This window comes from Grammomys surdaster, unplaced genomic scaffold, assembly GCF_004785775.1.
Source record: "Grammomys surdaster isolate TR1022 unplaced genomic scaffold, NIH_TR_1.0 125977, whole genome shotgun sequence".
Taxonomy (NCBI): domain Eukaryota; kingdom Metazoa; phylum Chordata; class Mammalia; order Rodentia; family Muridae; genus Grammomys; species Grammomys surdaster.
The window spans coordinates 99,788-117,669 of NW_021620793.1; the positions used below are offsets into that span (position 1 = coordinate 99,788).

The window sequence follows — 17,882 nt, forward strand, 5'->3', positions numbered from 1 at the left end:
GGTTGAACTGCATCCAATCTTAATGAGCTTATGAGCTGTGGGGTTTGCTGGGATTTCCAAGGCTCTCCTAATGGTCTTATGTACAGTAGCTTTGCTCCTTCCTGCTTCTTATGCACGCAGTCACCCACCGTCTCCCTTGGAGACTAGTTTTCTGGAAGAGCCCCTACTGGGAGGGTGAGGTTGCCAAGAAGGACCTAGAGTGGAACTTTATGTCTCTTCTTTCAAATGAGGTTCTGTTTGCTTTGCTTCAGGGGAAGGAGAAAGCTTTGCCTCCCTGGCACAGAGGTGTAGCAAGGTCAGGTTAAGAGCTAGCATTTGTTTTCTCTTAGATATAGTTGTTGCAAAGAACTGGGGAGAGGTGACGTAGCCAGTGAGAAACTTGGAATATAACAGACTGACAAACCCATGTCTGTCAGGGCTGTGCCTAAGATAGCCAGCCGTGTGGTGAGTGTGGTGCCGGTCTGACTCAGTCCAGTTTTTACAACTCAGCCTTGCCTGCTCTGTGTGTTTTCTCCCTCAGTCGTCTTCCCTCATCTCCAGTGCCACGGCAGCAGCCCTGCTGAGCTCGGGGGCTGTGGACTATTGCCTTCATGTGCTCAAGTCTCTGCTGGAATACTGGAAGAGCCAGCAGAATGATGAGGAGCCTGTGGCCACCAGCCAATTGCTGAAACCACACACGACTTCATCTCCACCAGATATGAGCCCATTCTTTCTCCGCCAGTATGTGAAGGTGAGGCCTCTCATCTTGCTTTTTTTTTTTTTTAAAGATGTATTTATTTATTTTATGTATATGAGTACATTGTAGCTGTCTTCAGACACACTAGGAGAGGGTATCCGATCCCATTACAGATGGTTGTGAGCCACCATGTGACTGCTGGGAATTGAACTCAGGACCTCTGCAAGAGCAGTCAGTGCTCTTAACCCCTGAGCCATCTCTCTAGTCCGTGCTCTGCTTTTGATAAGTGAAACTAGGAAGACTAGTGTTAGGAGCCACACGGGACGTGGGTTCTAATCTCATCGTGACCTAATAGATGGCCACTCGTCCCAGCTAGCTCTGGAAGGTTTCTCATTCCTGACTTTGTTGTAAGCCTGAGGAAGCAGGTATGATCAGTCACGTCCTCTCACGTGAAACTTCTTGGGAAACTATGAGACTGTACATGAGACAAGGTGACAGCAGCAGTGGTCACGTGCCCTCCCTTCCTCTTCCGAGGAAAGCTTGTGAACATGCTGGGTAGATGAGCCCAGGAAAAGAGAGGACCTGCAATCTTACCTACTAGCCAGGCTGCATGCTGAGATCCTAACCAGTCTCAGTAGGCCTCAGCTACTGTACCTGGAGAATTAGCATGAAGTCTTAGTGCTCCCCAGGGTCATGAGCACTGTCAGCTTAACATTTATAAAGGTCTTAGCACAGTGCCTGGCATACAACAGTATGTCATCAGTGATGATGGTTTACCCTTTACTCCTGTTGAGTCAGTGGAGCTAGGAGGGTAGATCACCTGCCTACTTTGAATGGGCCGTGGTATGACACATCCGTCTGACCATGTACTTCTGTCTTGCTCTATCTTTAAATGGCTGGGAGTTTTGTATAGCTAACATACATACATACATACATACATACATACATACATACATACATTTATTGCTTGCTTGGATGTGCATCTGGTGCCCATGGAGGCCGGAAGAGAGTGTTCAGTCTGCTGGGACTGTGGAGTCCCAGCTGATGGTTGTAATCTCCCATGTAGTGACGAGAATTGAACACAGACCCTCTGGACGTGCAGCCAGTACTCTAATTATTGAGGAGATGGCTCAGCAACTAAAAGCACTGGCTCTTAATCTGTTCCCATTCCTAGCACCCTGTCAGGATGCTTACAGTCACCTGTGATCCCAGCTTGCAGGGACCCAGCACCCTCTTCTGGCCTCCATAGATACCCAAATACATGTGACATTTACCTAGACACACAATTTTTTTTTCATTTTTTTTTAAAGATTTATTTATTTATTTTATTTATGAGTACACTGTCGCTGACTTCAGACACACCAGAAGAGGGCATCCAATCTCATTACGGATGGTTGTGAGCCACCATGTGGTTGCTGGGATTTGAACTCAGGACCTCTGGAAGAGCAGTCAGTGCTCTTAACCGCTGAGCCATCTCTCCAGCCCGACACACAATTTTTTAAGAAAAAATTTTTAATTGGGAACTGTGGAGATGATCTTTGTTCAATTCCCAGCACACACATGATGGCTCACACCTGTCTGTAACCCCATTCCAGAGGATTCAACAGGCATATAGATTCTGCACATACATGCATAACGTTCATGTAATAGAGTAAAATAAATCTAAAAACATAAAAAATTCTATTATAATTGAAAAATGTATATATGGGTATGCACATGTACACCCCTGCATTCTGTCTCTATCTCTGCCTCTCTCTTTCTCCCTCTCTCTCCTGTGTATGTGTGGGTTCAGAGGACTCTTTTCAAAAGTCAGTTTTCCTTCCACCATGTTGATCCCAGGGATCAAGCCCAGGTCATCAAGCTGGGTGGCAAGTGCCTTTACCTGCTAAGCCATCTTGTTGCCCAACTGCCAGAGCTTTTAAGAACCATGTGCTTCACTTCCTGTTATTTTTGCATGTCTCAAGAAACCTAGGCTCTTCCTGGAAGTGAATTTTGGCTCCAGCTTGGAAAGGCATCATACTGCTTAGTGATTAACTAGCCTTTTTCCTGGTTGTGGTCATGGAAGACTTATGAAGCTCAGGTTCTTACACAGCTCTTTTTCTCCAGGGCCATGCTGCTGATGTGTTTGAAGCCTATACCCAGCTGCTCACAGAAATGGTACTGAGGCTGCCCTACCAAATCAAAAAGATCGCTGATACCAGCTCTCGAATTCCTCCTCCTGTCTTTGATCATTCCTGGTTCTACTTTCTTTCTGAGGTGAGTGAGGCTCTGAGCAGTGTCCTACTTGGGGAGAAGTGAGCTCTGCCTTCCCTCTGTGGGCTGCTTCCTTTCTAACCCTAACTCGGTGTCCTCCCAGAGTCCTTCACGCACTCAGGTCCTGCTCATGCCCCTTTGGGATACATTGTGTAGTGGCACAAAGCAGTGCCGGCTCTTGTTTCTGTGCCTATGTAATCTCCCTATACTAAGTGGGTTGGCAGCCACTTAGTCTTTCAGGACAGTCAGGAAGATAGAACATGCACTGCTTCCCTTCCCATGCTGATCAGTGAGAAGACTGGTGACTGGCCAGATAGCCTCCTGAAAAACAAGCAGATAGAAGGGGAGCACAGTGGCCATACAGAGACACCAGCAGCAGCCTAGCAGGACGAGAGACCCAGCATAGTGCTCTCTAGGAGGAAGTACTATTCCCAGTGCCTTGCAGCTCTCAGGAGATGCATTGTAGACACGAATGTGAAGGGAAGCTGCTAAGGAGAGCCCTGTCTAGCTCTTTGAATGGCTGTTGCTGGGTCTTGGGCATTGTGAGGGCCTGAGCCAGCCCATGCCTCCTGCCTTCAGCTTCCTTTGAGAGCACACAGTGGCAGACACTAAGAAGAAAGCTGCCAGCACCAAGAGGCAGTTGAGGTTGCCCAGTTCTAGCCAGGCTCCACAGAAGAGGATCATGAATGGTTTGGAGCGAAGACAATAGTTTTAACCAGTACAGTAACTCAATATCAACTCTAGGAAGGAAGGCCAAGTGCCTATTTTTAGCTAAAGAATAGAGTTGGATGTTGTACCCCGAGCTGATGTGAAGACCAGCCTCCTTGTAGATTCCTGACTCCTTGAGAAGAGGAACATGAATATTTGATTGTTCCCCAGTTAAATTTCTTTCTTTCTGTGTTACTCCCTCCTGGTCCCTTTAAGGAATTTTCAAGTCCCTCAGAAGCCCGTATGGCTTGGAGGTGACCCACTTGGCCATTGGTATCCATGTGTACTGCACCCACAGATACAGATATAACCAACTAGATCAAACACATACAACAGCAGCACAGAAGACATCTGAGCTGAGTGCGTGGGTGTTTCTTACCAGTGTTGCCTGAACGGCACAGTCTAATCACTTCCAAAGCGTTTACATCATAGTATGTGTGGGGGAAATCTAGAGATCAGTTAATGCTAGAAGGGTGTGCATAGGGTATAGACAGATACAATACACCTTACATAAGAGATCAGCTCCTGAAGCCTGTGGGAATCCACCCCTGCCCAGTTCCCTGTGGATGTATGTGACTTATACTCTCTTAAAGCTTTTAGTAACAGTTTGTTAAAAAATACAAACAAATAAATAAAACCTTAAAACCAACCAGGGTGTTGTAGCTGTAGGTGGTAGTTACAGTTCCTGAATAATATTAACTGTATTGTTTAATCCCTCAAGTACCTAATGATCCAGCAGACCCCTTTTGTCCGGCGCCAAGTCCGAAAACTTCTGCTCTTCATCTGTGGATCAAAGGAGAAATACCGACAGCTCCGAGACCTGCACACCCTGGACTCCCACGTGCGTGGGATCAAGAAGCTGCTGGAGGAGCAGGGCATCTTCCTCCGGGCCAGTGTGGTCACAGCCAGTTCTGGCTCCGCTTTGCAGTATGACACTCTCATCAGCCTGGTACGAGAGTTGGGATGATTGGGCCGGGGCAGGCATGTGGTAAGGCTCGGCAAGGAGATACTAGCACAGGGCAGTGCAGGGGTTGTAAATATTTCAGAGAACACTGTGTCTTGTGGTCAAGCTCCAGGTAAATCGCTGACACTGAGGAGCTGACCTGAGAGGGTTCCTCACCTGTGAAGTGGGTCAGTCATCATTCATAGGACCAACCTGAGATTGATGACCTTGTTTTTGTCCTGAGTACCAAAGAAGCTTAAGTATAGTATAAGCATGTTCTGCTGCCGAAATTGAGAGTAAATGGAGTGTTTCACATTCAGGTGTCTCATTGTTGGTGTTAAGGACAGCGTAGCATGCCAGGCGGTGGTGGCGCACGCCTTTAATTCCAGCACTTGGGAGGCAGAGGCAGGTGGATTTCTGAGTTCGAGAGTTCGAGGCTAGCCTGGTCTACAGAGTGAGTTCCAGGACAGCTAGGACTACACAGAGAAACCCTGTCTTGAACCCCCCCCCCCCCCCCCCCCAAAAAAAAAAAAAAAAGGACAGCCTAGCTTGCTCATTTAGTGTCCTTGTTCTTACAGTGGAGAAAGAGAAGTGGGTTGTAGCTTCTGGGGGCATGGCTTTCCTTTGCCTTAGTGTAAGTAATAAAGTAGCCTGCAGCTTTCCAGAAAACTGAAAGCAGGGTGCTGGGGGTGGGGGTGGGAGCAGACAGGGCCATTGGGTTTAAGCTGCTAGTGTGTGTGGGCCTTGTTCCCAGATCCACCAGCCAACTCAAAGGGCACCTGCCTCACATTGAAGGCCAGGGTTACTTTGTGGTCTCAAACCAGGCCTAACACACAGAGCAGCCTAGGTTATTTCTCGGCGTCGCTCACCTGTGATTGGCTCCTGTTTCAGATGGAGCATCTGAAGGCCTGTGCAGAGATTGCCGCCCAGCGAACCATCAACTGGCAGAAGTTCTGCATCAAAGATGACTGTAAGCGGTCCTCCCTGGGTTGCCACTGTGACATCTGTGGCAGCTGTCTACATTAAGCTGCGAACTGGGCACTGGAGTTACAGTTGCTAACAGAACACAAGCCAGAATGTCACTGTCTGCTTGTCAAAACTTGGGTATAGGAGTATAGAGCGGGACTCCCAGACTGTAGCAGTAAAGTCACACAGAACAGGAGTGTAGAACTTGTTTACTTGAGGCACTGGGGCTGGATCCCCTCAGTTTGGTCACCCCATGCCTTTGTGATCACTCCACGGCTCCTGTTAACATTGAACAGAGAGAGCCAGGAGAGAAAGCCTTGTCCCATCCCACAGCCGCACGCCCATGCTGTCAGTTCATCATTCCAGAGCTGACTCCACCTTTCTCCTCACAGCTGTCCTGTACTTCCTCCTGCAAGTGAGTTTTCTGGTAGATGAGGGTGTGTCCCCCGTGCTGCTGCAGCTGCTCTCCTGTGCTCTGTGTGGCAGCAAAGTGCTCGCAGCCCTGGCGGCCTCCACGGGCTCCTCCAGTGTGGCTTCCTCCTCAGCCCCTCCTGCAGCCAGTTCTGGACAAGCCACAACTCAGTCCAAGTCTTCTACTAAAAAGAGCAAGAAAGAAGAGAAGGAGAAGGAGAAAGAGGGTGAGGTCCTGTGCTGGGTGCTCACCTCTGAGCACATGTATCATTGCAGTTGCCGAAAGGTCACATTTTCAGTCATGGTGAAAGGGACACCATTTACTGTGACTTCTGTGATACAGACAGGAGGGGCTGGGGTGCACTGAACATGCTCAGTCCCAGCACTGCCTAGTACCCCGAGGACACTGGGGTGCTGAGCAGCTCTTCCCCTCTGGCTTCTCTATGTCTCGTGGTCCTCGAAGACCTGAGACAGATGATCAGAGGTGAAAGAAACACTGAATTAGCCATCTCTGAGGAAGACAGGGCAGCTTTGACTATTGAGACCTGCTGTAGCTGTTGGCTCATTGCCAGGCTTACTCTCCTATCCTTGGTGTGGTGGTGGTGAGGCTGTACATGGGCCAGCTGTGGCCAAACCATCTATGCCCCAAATAACTGGAAATTGGCAACTTCCAACCATTTAGAAGATACTTTTAGAACAGATAGATTTCCTTCCTATCCTCCTGGTTGTAAGGCCCTGGGCCCTTGGGTGAGTCCGTCCTCCTCTGACATTGCAGATGAGAGCTCCGGTAGCCAGGAGGACCAGCTGTGCACAGCTCTGGTGAACCAGCTCAACAGATTTGCTGACAAGGAGACTCTGATCCAGTTTCTGCGCTGTTTCCTGTTGGAGTCCAACTCTTCCTCAGTGCGCTGGCAGGCCCACTGCCTGACACTGCACATCTACAGGTGGGCCAGGGCTGGCTCTGGGGCTGGGTTTGGGTCACATGCTCATGGTCACTATTCCAATATTTGCTGGTTTCAAGCCCTGGAGGTCTCTCTGTTGATCTATCTGCTTTGTAGCTACTAAGCTAATGCTCTTGGCAGGACAGTTTCTACTCAGAAGCGTGTGGTCAGGAGCTCCTAAAATGACAGTTGGCTAAAGAAAGCTCGCCTTTGGTCTGGAGTAAGATGGGATGCCAACAGTAAATTGATGGTGTTCCATCTGCTAGGGAGCCACAGAGCCTGAGCCATGACTGCATTTGGGAAGACAGTGTAGACACAGTTTCAGGCCTTGGTGATGTCGCACTCATTGTTGCCTGCTAACCTGAGCTGCCATTTACCTACAGAAACTCCAACAAGGCTCAGCAGGAGCTCTTGCTAGATCTCATGTGGTCTATCTGGCCGGAACTGCCAGCTTATGGTCGGAAGGCTGCCCAGTTCGTGGACCTACTGGGCTATTTCTCCCTGAAAACTGCACAGACAGAGAAGAAGGTAAAAGAGAAGCCCTATCTCTACTTCCCCTTCCCCATTGTGGAATCTTTTCTCTTGAGTGAAGAAAGAACATTATCATGGTGGTCTCCATTCATGAAATCTCTCTTGAGTCTATCTAGTGTTAGTAACATTGTGTGACATAGTGTCACAGTATTGTCACTGTTGAGTACAGTTTGCCTTTCTTCTGTCTAAATGTAGCATAGATGCACAGCAAGAGGCTGGCAGAGAAGTGGGTCACGTGGGGAAGAAAGGTAGCTGGTGGCTCAGCTTGGGGAGGAAGTACTGCTCACTGAGCCTGCTTGGGAGCCAGGGAACCAGCTGCAGCTAGGTAGCCACTGCTGACTTCTCCCTAAAAGTGAGGTAATCTTTCTGCAAGTGACAAAGGCTGCCTAGTGTCCAGGGACTATGGGTGCTTGTGAAGAAGGTAGATTCTGTTAACCAAATGGGAGTTAGGACAAGCAGCTGGAAAGACAAAAGCAAGTCTTTTTCCAATAGGCTGGATGGATGGATGGATGGATGGATGGATTGGTTGGTTGGTTGGTTGGTTGGTTGGTTGGTTGATGTGTGCATATATGGGGGGTGCATGCCATGGTGTGCATGTGGAGATCCGAGGAGAGCTTGCTGGAGTCCGTTCTCTCCTACCAGTTGGGTCTGAGTATCAAACTCCAGTCACTAGGTTTAATTGCAGCACCTCTATTCCAGAGACATCTTGGGAGCTCAGGACTCGGGGTTTTAACCAGTTTTCTTGAATTCTGTTTCAGTTGAAGGAGTATTCACAGAAGGCCGTGGAGATTCTGAGGACTCAAAACCACATTCTCACCAATCATCCCAACTCCAACATTTACAAGTGAGCTAGCTGTGTTTGCTTCCTGTGGTTTGAAGAGCAGTCACAGTTTTTGGAGTGGTTGTTTGCTTCCTGGAAGTGGCTGTGCATGGCGGAGTGCTCATGAATTCAGTGGCCTCTTAGGTGGCACCCAGCCTGTTGGCCTGCAGCTTTCTCTGTTGGAGCCAAGGCCTTCAGGCTCTGGCAGTTACACAGATGTGATTGCCAAGTGCAGAGTGGTGGCCAGAGAGCGTGGGAGGGTGGCTGATTTCAAACCTTAACCTAACCAGATAGAACAAGTCCACACACGCGTCTTTAGACCCTTGTGTGTGCGATTGGGATGTCTAGGAGCTTGCATGCAAACATGTGGAGGTCAGAGGTCAGCCCTGTGGAGTCAGTACCCTCCCCCTCCCCTTTCTGTGGGTTCCAGGGATGGAACTCAGATGGTCACACTTGCTCAGCAAGCTCCCTTCCCCTCTGACCCATCTTGTGGGGGGGAAGCATTTAAAAGAGGAGATTGCTTAAGATTGTAGTTTATTGTTACGCTGGCTTAGTGTTGGCTTTTTAAATGTGCATTTGTGTATGGCACGTCTGTGTTCTTGTTTGTGGGCACGTGTACAGTATATAGGAGCCCCAGGCTCTTAGATGCTCTCTATCTGATTTGATTAGGCAGGGCCTCCCACTTGAACCCGGAGCTCGCTGATGTGGTGCCAGTTTGCTTTAGCTCCCCTGTCTCTGCTCCCCACGTGCTGGAATTGTAGATAAGGTGCTGTGCACATCCAACATGGATGCTGGATCTAGGGATCTGAACTCAGGCCCACATGGCAAGTCCCATGTCCACTGACCCGTCTCCCTGGCTCCTTAATTAGTGAGGTTTAGAAAACATCTTTGAGTATTGATTGTATAGCATAAGATTTTATGGATTTTAAACATAATTTAGGAACTTTTTTTGTTTTTGTTTTGTTTTGTTTTGTTTTTTGTTTTTTGAGACAGGGTTTCTCTGTGTAGCCCTGGCTGTCCTGGAACTCACTCTGTAGACCAGGCTGGCCTCGAGCTCAGAAATCCACCTGCCTCTGCCTCCCAAGTGCTGGGATTAAAGGCGTGCACCACCACTTTCTAGCTAGGAGCTTTTTTTAAGTAGTAAATTTAGTCGTGACTCTTTGAGTGAGGTTTTAATTCCTTTCTGGACTTGTACTCAGCTCAGAAGTAGGATGCATCTGAGTCGATCAGTGACCTTTCTTCCTGTGCCTACTGTGCCCATCTGAGCTGTAGTCCCTTCCCTTATGCCCACAGGGACTTGAGGGAGTGGGAGATGGCTCTGGCATGACCCTAGGAGACTTTGCTGATACTGAAACTGCTTTCTTCCGTAGCACCTTGTCTGGCCTAGTGGAGTTTGATGGCTATTACCTGGAGAGTGACCCCTGCCTGGTGTGCAATAACCCTGAAGTGCCATTTTGTGTAAGTAATGTTTTATGCAGGGCAGCCCTGAGGTTTTCAGGCCCTCTGGTTCCCATTTCCAAAGACTGGTTGCTGTTACTAAGGGTTCCTCTCCAGTAGTTGCTGCCTGGCACTGTGGAATCTAGCCCAACACACTGGGTACATTGAGAAGAAACTATCTGTGGGTGGAGAGGAGGTGTTGATAGCATTAAAGAATATAGGTGGACGGGCAGGCGCTCACTGTGTTGTCCTGTGTACTCTTGTTTTAGTATATCAAGTTGTCTTCCATTAAAGTGGACACACGGTACACCACCACCCAGCAGGTTGTCAAGCTCATTGGCAGTCACACCATCAGCAAGGTCACAGTGAAAATTGGGGACCTGAAGCGGACCAAGATGGTGCGGACGATCAACCTGTACTACAACAACCGAACTGTGCAGGCCATTGTGGAGTTGAAAAATAAGTACGGGCTTTGCAGGTCCCCTGCAGGGTGCAGACAGACACACCCAAAGGCTTTGTGTCCTCTCAATCACAACAGTGTTGACATAGGGACAGCATTGAAGCTGTTGACAGCAAGTGACTCCCTAGGGGGCAAGAAAGGCTCCTCTCAGCCTGCCCAGGGTGGGGCCATTGAAGAAGGGCTCTAGGTTCTCTTGCCTTGTGCAAACCTTGTGCATTGGAAAGTAGTTGGTATTTGGGGAAAGACAGCCGTGCATTTGTTCACAGAAAGTATTCCTCTGCATTTTCTTCCATTTCTGCATGTGCCTGCCTGCCTTGTCTGTCCCCAGCATCTGGGTTAGGCATGTCGTAGGCCTAGCTGCATTCTCCCCAGGGTCCAAGCAGTTTCTTAGGTGTTATTGCTGAGGAGAAGCAGATGTGATTGGCCTGTTAAAAGCTCAAGTGCTGCTCTCCCCACAGAAGGAGCAGGCAGCTCACAGTAACCAGCGACTCTGGTCTCTGCTTAAAGTCTGTTCTTGGAGGAGTCGTTCACCTTAAAGAGTCGGTTGGTTGTCTGTATTGCTGAGTAAGCACAGCTTCTGGTAGAGGGGATCCGCTCCAGCTCTGTCTAGCCAGTATCAATGTGTGTGAAGAGCTGGGAGCAGAGCCTATTAAGTCTTGATTGATACAGCGTAGCCCCTGCTTCCTGCTTGTAAGCGACCTGTGCTGCTCTGCCTGTCCACATAGCGTGCTCCTGCAGCCACAGCAGACCCCCTCGTCCTTGTTACCTCTTGACCACACTCATATTTCCTTCCCAGGCAGCCATCAAGAGGAGCAGTCCTCTGGCCACTGCCACTGGCCACCTTAGCGGGCTTTGGGAGTCTGATCCTTGATGGGAATGCTGCTATTTTTCTAGAATCTCAAGTTATCATAACAATTTAAAGAATTTCTGTCTCTCTTATATATTTTTAAAGATTATAGTATAATTATATCATTCTCCCCTTCCCTTTCCTCCCTCTCACCCCTCTCGTGTAACCCCCCATTCAAATTCATGGTCTCTTTGTTCTTTAATTATTATTACATGTCCATGTGTGCAGGCCTGCATATTCCTAAATACATAAACACAGGTCATTAAGTCCATACGATGTTACTTGTGTAGAAGTGACTTCAGGGCTACCACTTGGTCCTGGATAGCCAGTTCTCAGTGTGCTCTTTCCTGGAGGAGACTTTCTCCGGCTCCCAGCATCTCTTAGTTGCCTGTTCTTGTCTACAGATGAGGCTTGCGCTTTCTCCCAGTCACATTAGCATGTCTATTGCTAGTGTCTTACTCAGGTCCTATTTAGGCAACAGTGTTGGTCAAGCTATATGCGTGCATGTAGCTTCTCTGACATGTCTAAGAGACACAAATCTCACAGTAAACTTCCTTTTCCCCTGGCTGTTAGGATCCTTCTGCAGTGATCCCTGAGCAGGTTGTGTTGTGGGTGTCCAGTTGGACTGAGCTCTCTGCGGTTGGGTCAGTTGTGGTTTTCTGTCCTGGTCTCCACTGCAGTGAGAAGTTTCTTTGATGGCGGGATGAGGACTCACTAGACCCTGGGAAAGTGGCTGCCTGTCCTTTTTTTTTTTTTTTCCTTCTCCCCCAGAGGAAACCATAAAGGAAACTTTTTTTTCCTTTGAATAGTCACTTAATTGCCATAGGAAACTAGGCAGGGCATCCTGTCTGCCACCATCAGTCTGCCATCACCCAGGATCACCAGGGAGGCTCTTCTCTATAGCTTTTGTTGTCTCTCCTAGGCCAGCTCGCTGGCACAAAGCCAAGAAAGTTCAGCTGACGCCTGGACAGACGGAAGTCAAGATTGACCTGCCTCTCCCCATCGTGGCCTCTAACCTGATGATTGAGTTTGCGGACTTCTATGAGAACTACCAGGCCTCCACAGAGACCCTTCAGTGTCCTCGCTGCAGCGCCTCCGTCCCCGCCAACCCCGGCGTCTGCGGCAACTGTGGCGAGAACGTATACCAGTGTCACAAGTGCAGGTGACTTGTCCTACAGGCCCGGGCAAGCGTGTTCTGTGTTCTCTTCTGTAGCAGTCTCAGGATGGGCAAGGTCCCTGTCTGGTGCGCTGTGGTTTAGAGGGTTATGGAAGTGTATAGTGGTCTGTGGTGGGAAGAAGTGGGGAGGAGGAGGAAGAGGAGGAGGTGGTGGCAGAAGAGTGGTGTGTGTTCACATGTTTGCTTGTACCCTCTCACCTGATGGTTGTCATCCCTTCAGTAATTCCTATCATTCCCTGAGTGTAGAGTGGACACAGCCTCTCCTCCTTCTCACCCTAGCCCTTCATTCCCACTGATCTGGGCACTTTGGTTATTCAGGTCCATCAACTATGATGAAAAGGACCCCTTCCTCTGCAATGCCTGCGGCTTCTGTAAATACGCCCGCTTTGACTTCATGCTTTATGCCAAACCTTGCTGTGCAGTGGATCCCATCGAGAATGAAGAAGATCGGAAGAAAGTAAGCCTGCAGCTGCTGGCCTAGGTCCCCACCATTGTTTGACTCTGAACTTCGGAGGAGAGCTGTTGTAGTGAACTGAACCTTCAGCTCCCAGTTAATAAGCCTCAGAGAAAGGTGGCCAACGTAGCCCTGTGTTTTGGGTAGAGCCTGCAGTGACCAGAGCTGTGCTGGACTCAAGCATAGAAACTAGAGAAGCGTTGCTGGTGCACCGTGAGCCTCATGACGAGCTGCTCAGTTCAGACTCAGAAGGACAGGAGCTGGTGACTCGTGACATGCATGCCTTTGTCCATGTCACCCTCAGCTGAGTCTAGTAGGCGGGCAGAGAGGAGGGGGTACCTGTTCAGGGTGACAGGGAGACAGAAGGACAAAATTTCTCACAACACTTGTGCTGTTTTGTGTCAGTATGATCTGCTGTGAGTCACCTCTCAGCACTGAATTGTTTGAATCCAGTCCATATACATTGCATATGTCTTTTTTAAGCCTGATGTGCCACCTCCTAGAGTTACTCTGAAGGAATGTATGGAGCCATGTGCCTGGGCTGAATGGGGGACATGTTTCATAGGGTTGCTAGCAGTTAGAGGGAAAAATGAAGCTGTAAAGTCTTACCTCCTTCAAGGGTCTGTCTTTTTGGTCTAGGCCGTCTCCAACATCAACACCCTTCTGGACAAGGCCGACCGTGTGTACCATCAGCTCATGGGACATCGGCCCCAGCTGGAGAGCCTGCTCTGCAAAGTGAACGAAGCAGCTCCAGAGAAGCCACAGGTGCTCCCACACCACCGGGCATTCGGGGCAAGCAGGGAAGGCTTCTTCCCTTAGTGAGGCCATCCCTAGGGTTGAAGTCTGACACTTGGCCTCTTGGGATTGCAGGAAGACTCAGGAACAGCGGGAGGCATCAGCTCCACTTCAGCCAGTGTGAATCGCTACATCCTGCAGTTGGCTCAAGAGTACTGTGGAGACTGTAAGAACTCGTTCGATGAGCTCTCCAAAATCATCCAGGTAGAGAATGGGAGTAGCTTGCAGCGGGTGCTTTATGTTTTCAGGGTGGCCTTTGTCCCATCCAGGCTCCCTATCCAGTCCAATGGCCCACTGGCCCTGCAGCTGCCCCAATGGCTCCTCCCACCCTAAGGTGATGGCCACTTGTCAGATCTCTTTGCAGTCAGAGACAGCATAATGGAGGTGGAATGGACATTAGTAGACAACAGATCTTTGCTTAATAGAGGGATTCCAGGTTTTTAAAAGTAATGCTAAGATTCTGTTCCCTCTTCTTGGATGCCATGTTTACAGGCTGGAGGTGTAGAGCATCCCAGCTGCTCTGCAGTCAGCCATGTTTTCCTTTAATGTTCCCACGTGGTTTCTATGGGTAGGGTGCTGGCCAGCAGCAGTGGACCCGTCCTAGAAGAACAGCCAGCAGCCCTGCCCACTCAGCTGCTCTTGGCCTTTACTCAGAGATCTGATTCCCTGACCCTTTAAAAAAGTGTTTGTGGCAAGTGAGGAGTTTGAGCCTGGGATTGTTCTGATTTCCGGTTCTGCCCTTGCTCTTGCTCAAGCTCCAGTTCCCTCCTGTTAAAGGAGGATAAAAGAAATAAATGGTAGGGTTATTGAGAAGAATAAATTGTATCATACACATTTCTTTCTATTTATTTATTTATTTATTTATTTATATTTTGCCAATTTTTTTCTTTCCATTCTTAGAAAGTTTTTGCTTCACGCAAAGAGCTGTTGGAGTATGATCTACAGCAGAGAGAAGCAGCCACCAAGTCCTCCCGGACGGCCGTGCAGCCCACGTTTACTGCCAGCCAGTACCGCGCTTTGTCTGTCTTAGGCTGTGGCCACACCTCCTCCACCAAGTGCTATGGCTGTGCCTCAGCTGTCACGGAGCACTGTATCACACTACTGAGGGCCCTGGCCACCAATCCAGCTCTGAGGCACATCCTTGTCTCCCAGGGCCTCATCCGAGAGCTCTTTGATTACAACCTCCGCAGAGGCGCTGCAGCCATTCGCGAGGAGGTCCGCCAGCTCATGTGCCTCCTGACTAGGTCAGAGCTTATTCTTTGACGCTGGAGTGGGGGCAGCAGTGATGCTGGCTGGCACTAGTGGGTACAGGGTTGAGCCAAGTGGTTGACTGGCTTACCCAGAGGATGTGAGGGAGATGGAACTTCCTGGGTCCTGATGGGTGGGGGAGGAGAAGAGAGTGAAGGAACCCTTGGACCCAAGAATATCCCAGAAAAAGAACTAAAAAAGAAGAAGAGGGGCGTAGGGATGAGTGCTTAGACTCTGGTCAGAAAGGACTAGCTCAGGATCTGGCACTGTGCCTTGGACAAAAGACTCATCCGAAAAATTCCAGTAATAGTAAATACCTTAAAGACAAGGAATGACCGTGGTAAAATTTCAGTAGTTAGGGGCTGGAGAGAAGGCTTGGGCTACTTACAAGGAGACAACTGGAATTGAATTCTTCAGCCAGCCACCTCCATTTGGTGGTTCACAATTACCTATAACTCCGATTCAGGGGACCCAGCATCCTCTTTTGGCCTCTGTGGACACTGTACACATGTTGCAGAAACCCTCACACAGTTCTGCATGTATATATAGAGTTAAAAACAAAATACTTTAAATTTGAGTCAATAATTCAAGTACTGTTGAGTACTTATGGGATTTTATACCCAGTTTTGTATAGACTGCATATTATTTGGCATCAAATCTGGACCATCTTAGGTTTCGGATACCTTTTACAAGTTGTGCTGTTTTTTTCTCCCACTGTACATGTCCTGGACACTAAGCACTGTGGACATGCAGTGGCTTGTGGTCATCATGGGGATTGGTGCAATGAATAATGACAAGACACTTGGGAAAATAAGGTTATTCAGCTAAACAGGGCTGGCAGTTCCAGATACAGGATGGCTTCTCTGAGGCATAGTCCATGAGCACAGGCTTTCTGGAAGCAAGGCTATGGGCTACATGTGAAAAGGCAGCTACTGGAGCATTGTAATCAGTGCTGGGTGGATAGGCCTACAAAGCTGGAGGGGCAAGGGCACAGTAAAGACGGGAAAGGTGGTTGTTAGCACCTGGAACAGCGCAGGTCCTTCGGGGCTTGGATGCCATTTGAGGGTGCATTTTGTTACTAGAAAGGCACATAGCTGGGGAAGGAGGTGGTGTGTAAGAAGTGACATGGGGCCTATACCAAGTGTGGACTCAACAGCTCCTGGGGCCCTGCTGCCTGCTGTGTAGACCTTCATGTTAATGCTATTCTTCCTTCTGTCCCTGCCTCTTGAAAAGGGGACTGTGGTAGTTTCCTCCCATCGGAGACCCCTTAAAATCAAAGATGTAGTCTTGCTCCTGGGAAGAAGGTAGAAACGTCTAGGCCTGTAGTTGGGAAGAAGGGCCTCACGACTTTTGTTGTGACTAACAGGACTCCTACTTTGCTTTTTCAGAGACAACCCAGAGGCCACCCAGCAAATGAACGACCTGATTATTGGCAAAGTCTCCACTGCACTGAAGGGCCACTGGGCTAATCCTGACCTGGTAAGCAGACCAGCTCCTGTCTGACCTCTCCTCTCCGTCCTCTCTGTCCCTGAGCTCTTATCTAGGTCAGTGTTGGAGACCGAGAGAGAGAGAGAAGCAGAGAGAGAGAGAGAGAGAGAGAGAGAGAGAGAGAGAGAGAGAGAGAGAGAGAGAGATTGAGAGATTGAGAGATTGAGAGATTGAGAGATTGAGATTAGCCTGCTTGTCGAGTTCAGGTCCCAGCTAGAACTTGTAGTACAGGGTCTCCTGTGTCTCCGTGTCCTGGTAGGACATCACAACTGCAGATTTTAGTAGGGGTCCCATAATCAGAGTTTACACTGGTCCCTGGACTCTTAAGACCCCACTGATTCTCCTCATCCTGCCGGCCTTCCAGGCTAGCAGCCTTCAGTATGAGATGCTGCTGCTGACAGATTCCATCTCCAAGGAGGACAGCTGCTGGGAGCTCCGCTTGCGCTGTGGTGAGCTTGAGACCATCGGGTGGGCACTTTTTAGAAAACAGAAAGGTGCAACCCCAGTACCCAGGCGGGAGGAGATGGGGGAGCCCTTGGGCAGCCTCGCTGGGGCAGGTGGCCCAGTGTACTGATTGTGACTCCTGTTCCTCCCCAGCACTCAGCCTTTTCCTCATGGCTGTGAACATCAAAACACCAGTGGTTGTTGAGAATATCACCCTCATGTGTCTGCGGATCTTACAGAAGCTGATTAAACCGCCTGCCCCGACCAGCAAGAAGAATAAGGTGCTGTACCATTGAGGGGTAGCAGGACAGTGGGACGGGACACATCGCCTCTGAGTGCTGTGCCATTGATGGGGTGGCAGGGCCACGGGGCTGGGGAGACACATCGCCTCTGAGTGCTGGGCTCTGCTTCCTCAGAGTCGCCTCACTGACTGAGGTGAGCACCAGTCTTGGCTGTAGAACGGCAGAGGTGGGTGGGGACTTGGGGGGATGTGTGAGATAACACAAACTCAGCAGCAGAGTGGGGCCTTTGGAAAACCGAGACAGACGGCCCATGGCTCCACGGCAGCACGCCCTTCCTACATCTGCACAGCTTTACATCCTTGGCTGGAAGTCCATGGTGCTAAAACAGACTTGGCATCTAATGCGACTCTTCTGGTTACTGACCTGGAAGACGTTGGGCAAACTAATTACGTTCCTCAGTTTCCTCGTCTCTTAAGAGATAAAACAGTGCCCACCCAGAACATTATTTAAAATAAATGACATAGTAAACTCCTTGGATCTAAGGATGGTCTGACTTTATAGTGTCTAGGACAGGACCTTGCGTGGTTCCCGTGTACAAGCTGCTCAGTGAGTCCTGACTATGTGAACAGTAAAAGTCCACTTCCATTCTCAAGTAAATGTAGCCACGTGTGTGGCCTCAATCAGCGTGGAGCTAGTACTGCCCATGTAGGTGCAGAGAGGGTTAGCAAGAGCCCAGATTGGGCCAGCAAAACTGCATGGTGTTTTCCATGTCACTCCTGGAGTGTCAGTGCCATCCCAAGCTTGGGCCCTCTGCTGGCAAACTCTGACCTTGCGCTGCTCCTTCATCCAGGATGTCCCTGTTGAGGCCCTCACCACGGTGAAACCTTACTGCAATGAAATCCATGCCCAGGCTCAACTGTGGCTCAAGAGAGATCCCAAGGCATCTTACGAAGCCTGGAAGAAGTGCCTGCCTATCCGAGGTGTGCCTCTTCCCTCCTGCCACTCCCAACAACCCCTGCTTCCCCTCGGCTGTCACACTTA

The 17,882-nt window shown here is 49.4% G+C and overlaps 1 protein-coding gene across 3 annotated transcripts in view; it reads left to right on the plus strand.

The window, feature by feature from the left end:
- Ubr4 (ubiquitin protein ligase E3 component n-recognin 4) overlaps positions 1 to 17,882 on the plus strand; it is a 110,622-nt gene that overhangs the window by 66,325 nt on the left and 26,415 nt on the right. For all 3 annotated transcript variants that reach the window (XM_028754014.1, XM_028754015.1, XM_028754016.1), the window contains exons 64-82: positions 521 to 730; positions 2,783 to 2,932; positions 4,359 to 4,586; positions 5,472 to 5,550; positions 5,939 to 6,184; positions 6,733 to 6,901; positions 7,282 to 7,426; positions 8,188 to 8,273; positions 9,620 to 9,707; positions 9,956 to 10,149; positions 11,916 to 12,155; positions 12,489 to 12,627; positions 13,264 to 13,389; positions 13,495 to 13,623; positions 14,320 to 14,663; positions 16,056 to 16,146; positions 16,520 to 16,604; positions 16,753 to 16,880; positions 17,692 to 17,821. In XM_028754014.1, the coding sequence (XP_028609847.1) occupies positions 521 to 730; positions 2,783 to 2,932; positions 4,359 to 4,586; positions 5,472 to 5,550; positions 5,939 to 6,184; positions 6,733 to 6,901; positions 7,282 to 7,426; positions 8,188 to 8,273; positions 9,620 to 9,707; positions 9,956 to 10,149; positions 11,916 to 12,155; positions 12,489 to 12,627; positions 13,264 to 13,389; positions 13,495 to 13,623; positions 14,320 to 14,663; positions 16,056 to 16,146; positions 16,520 to 16,604; positions 16,753 to 16,880; positions 17,692 to 17,821 (3,007 nt within the window). The remainder of the gene's footprint in view (positions 1 to 520; positions 731 to 2,782; positions 2,933 to 4,358; positions 4,587 to 5,471; positions 5,551 to 5,938; positions 6,185 to 6,732; positions 6,902 to 7,281; positions 7,427 to 8,187; positions 8,274 to 9,619; positions 9,708 to 9,955; positions 10,150 to 11,915; positions 12,156 to 12,488; positions 12,628 to 13,263; positions 13,390 to 13,494; positions 13,624 to 14,319; positions 14,664 to 16,055; positions 16,147 to 16,519; positions 16,605 to 16,752; positions 16,881 to 17,691; positions 17,822 to 17,882) is intronic.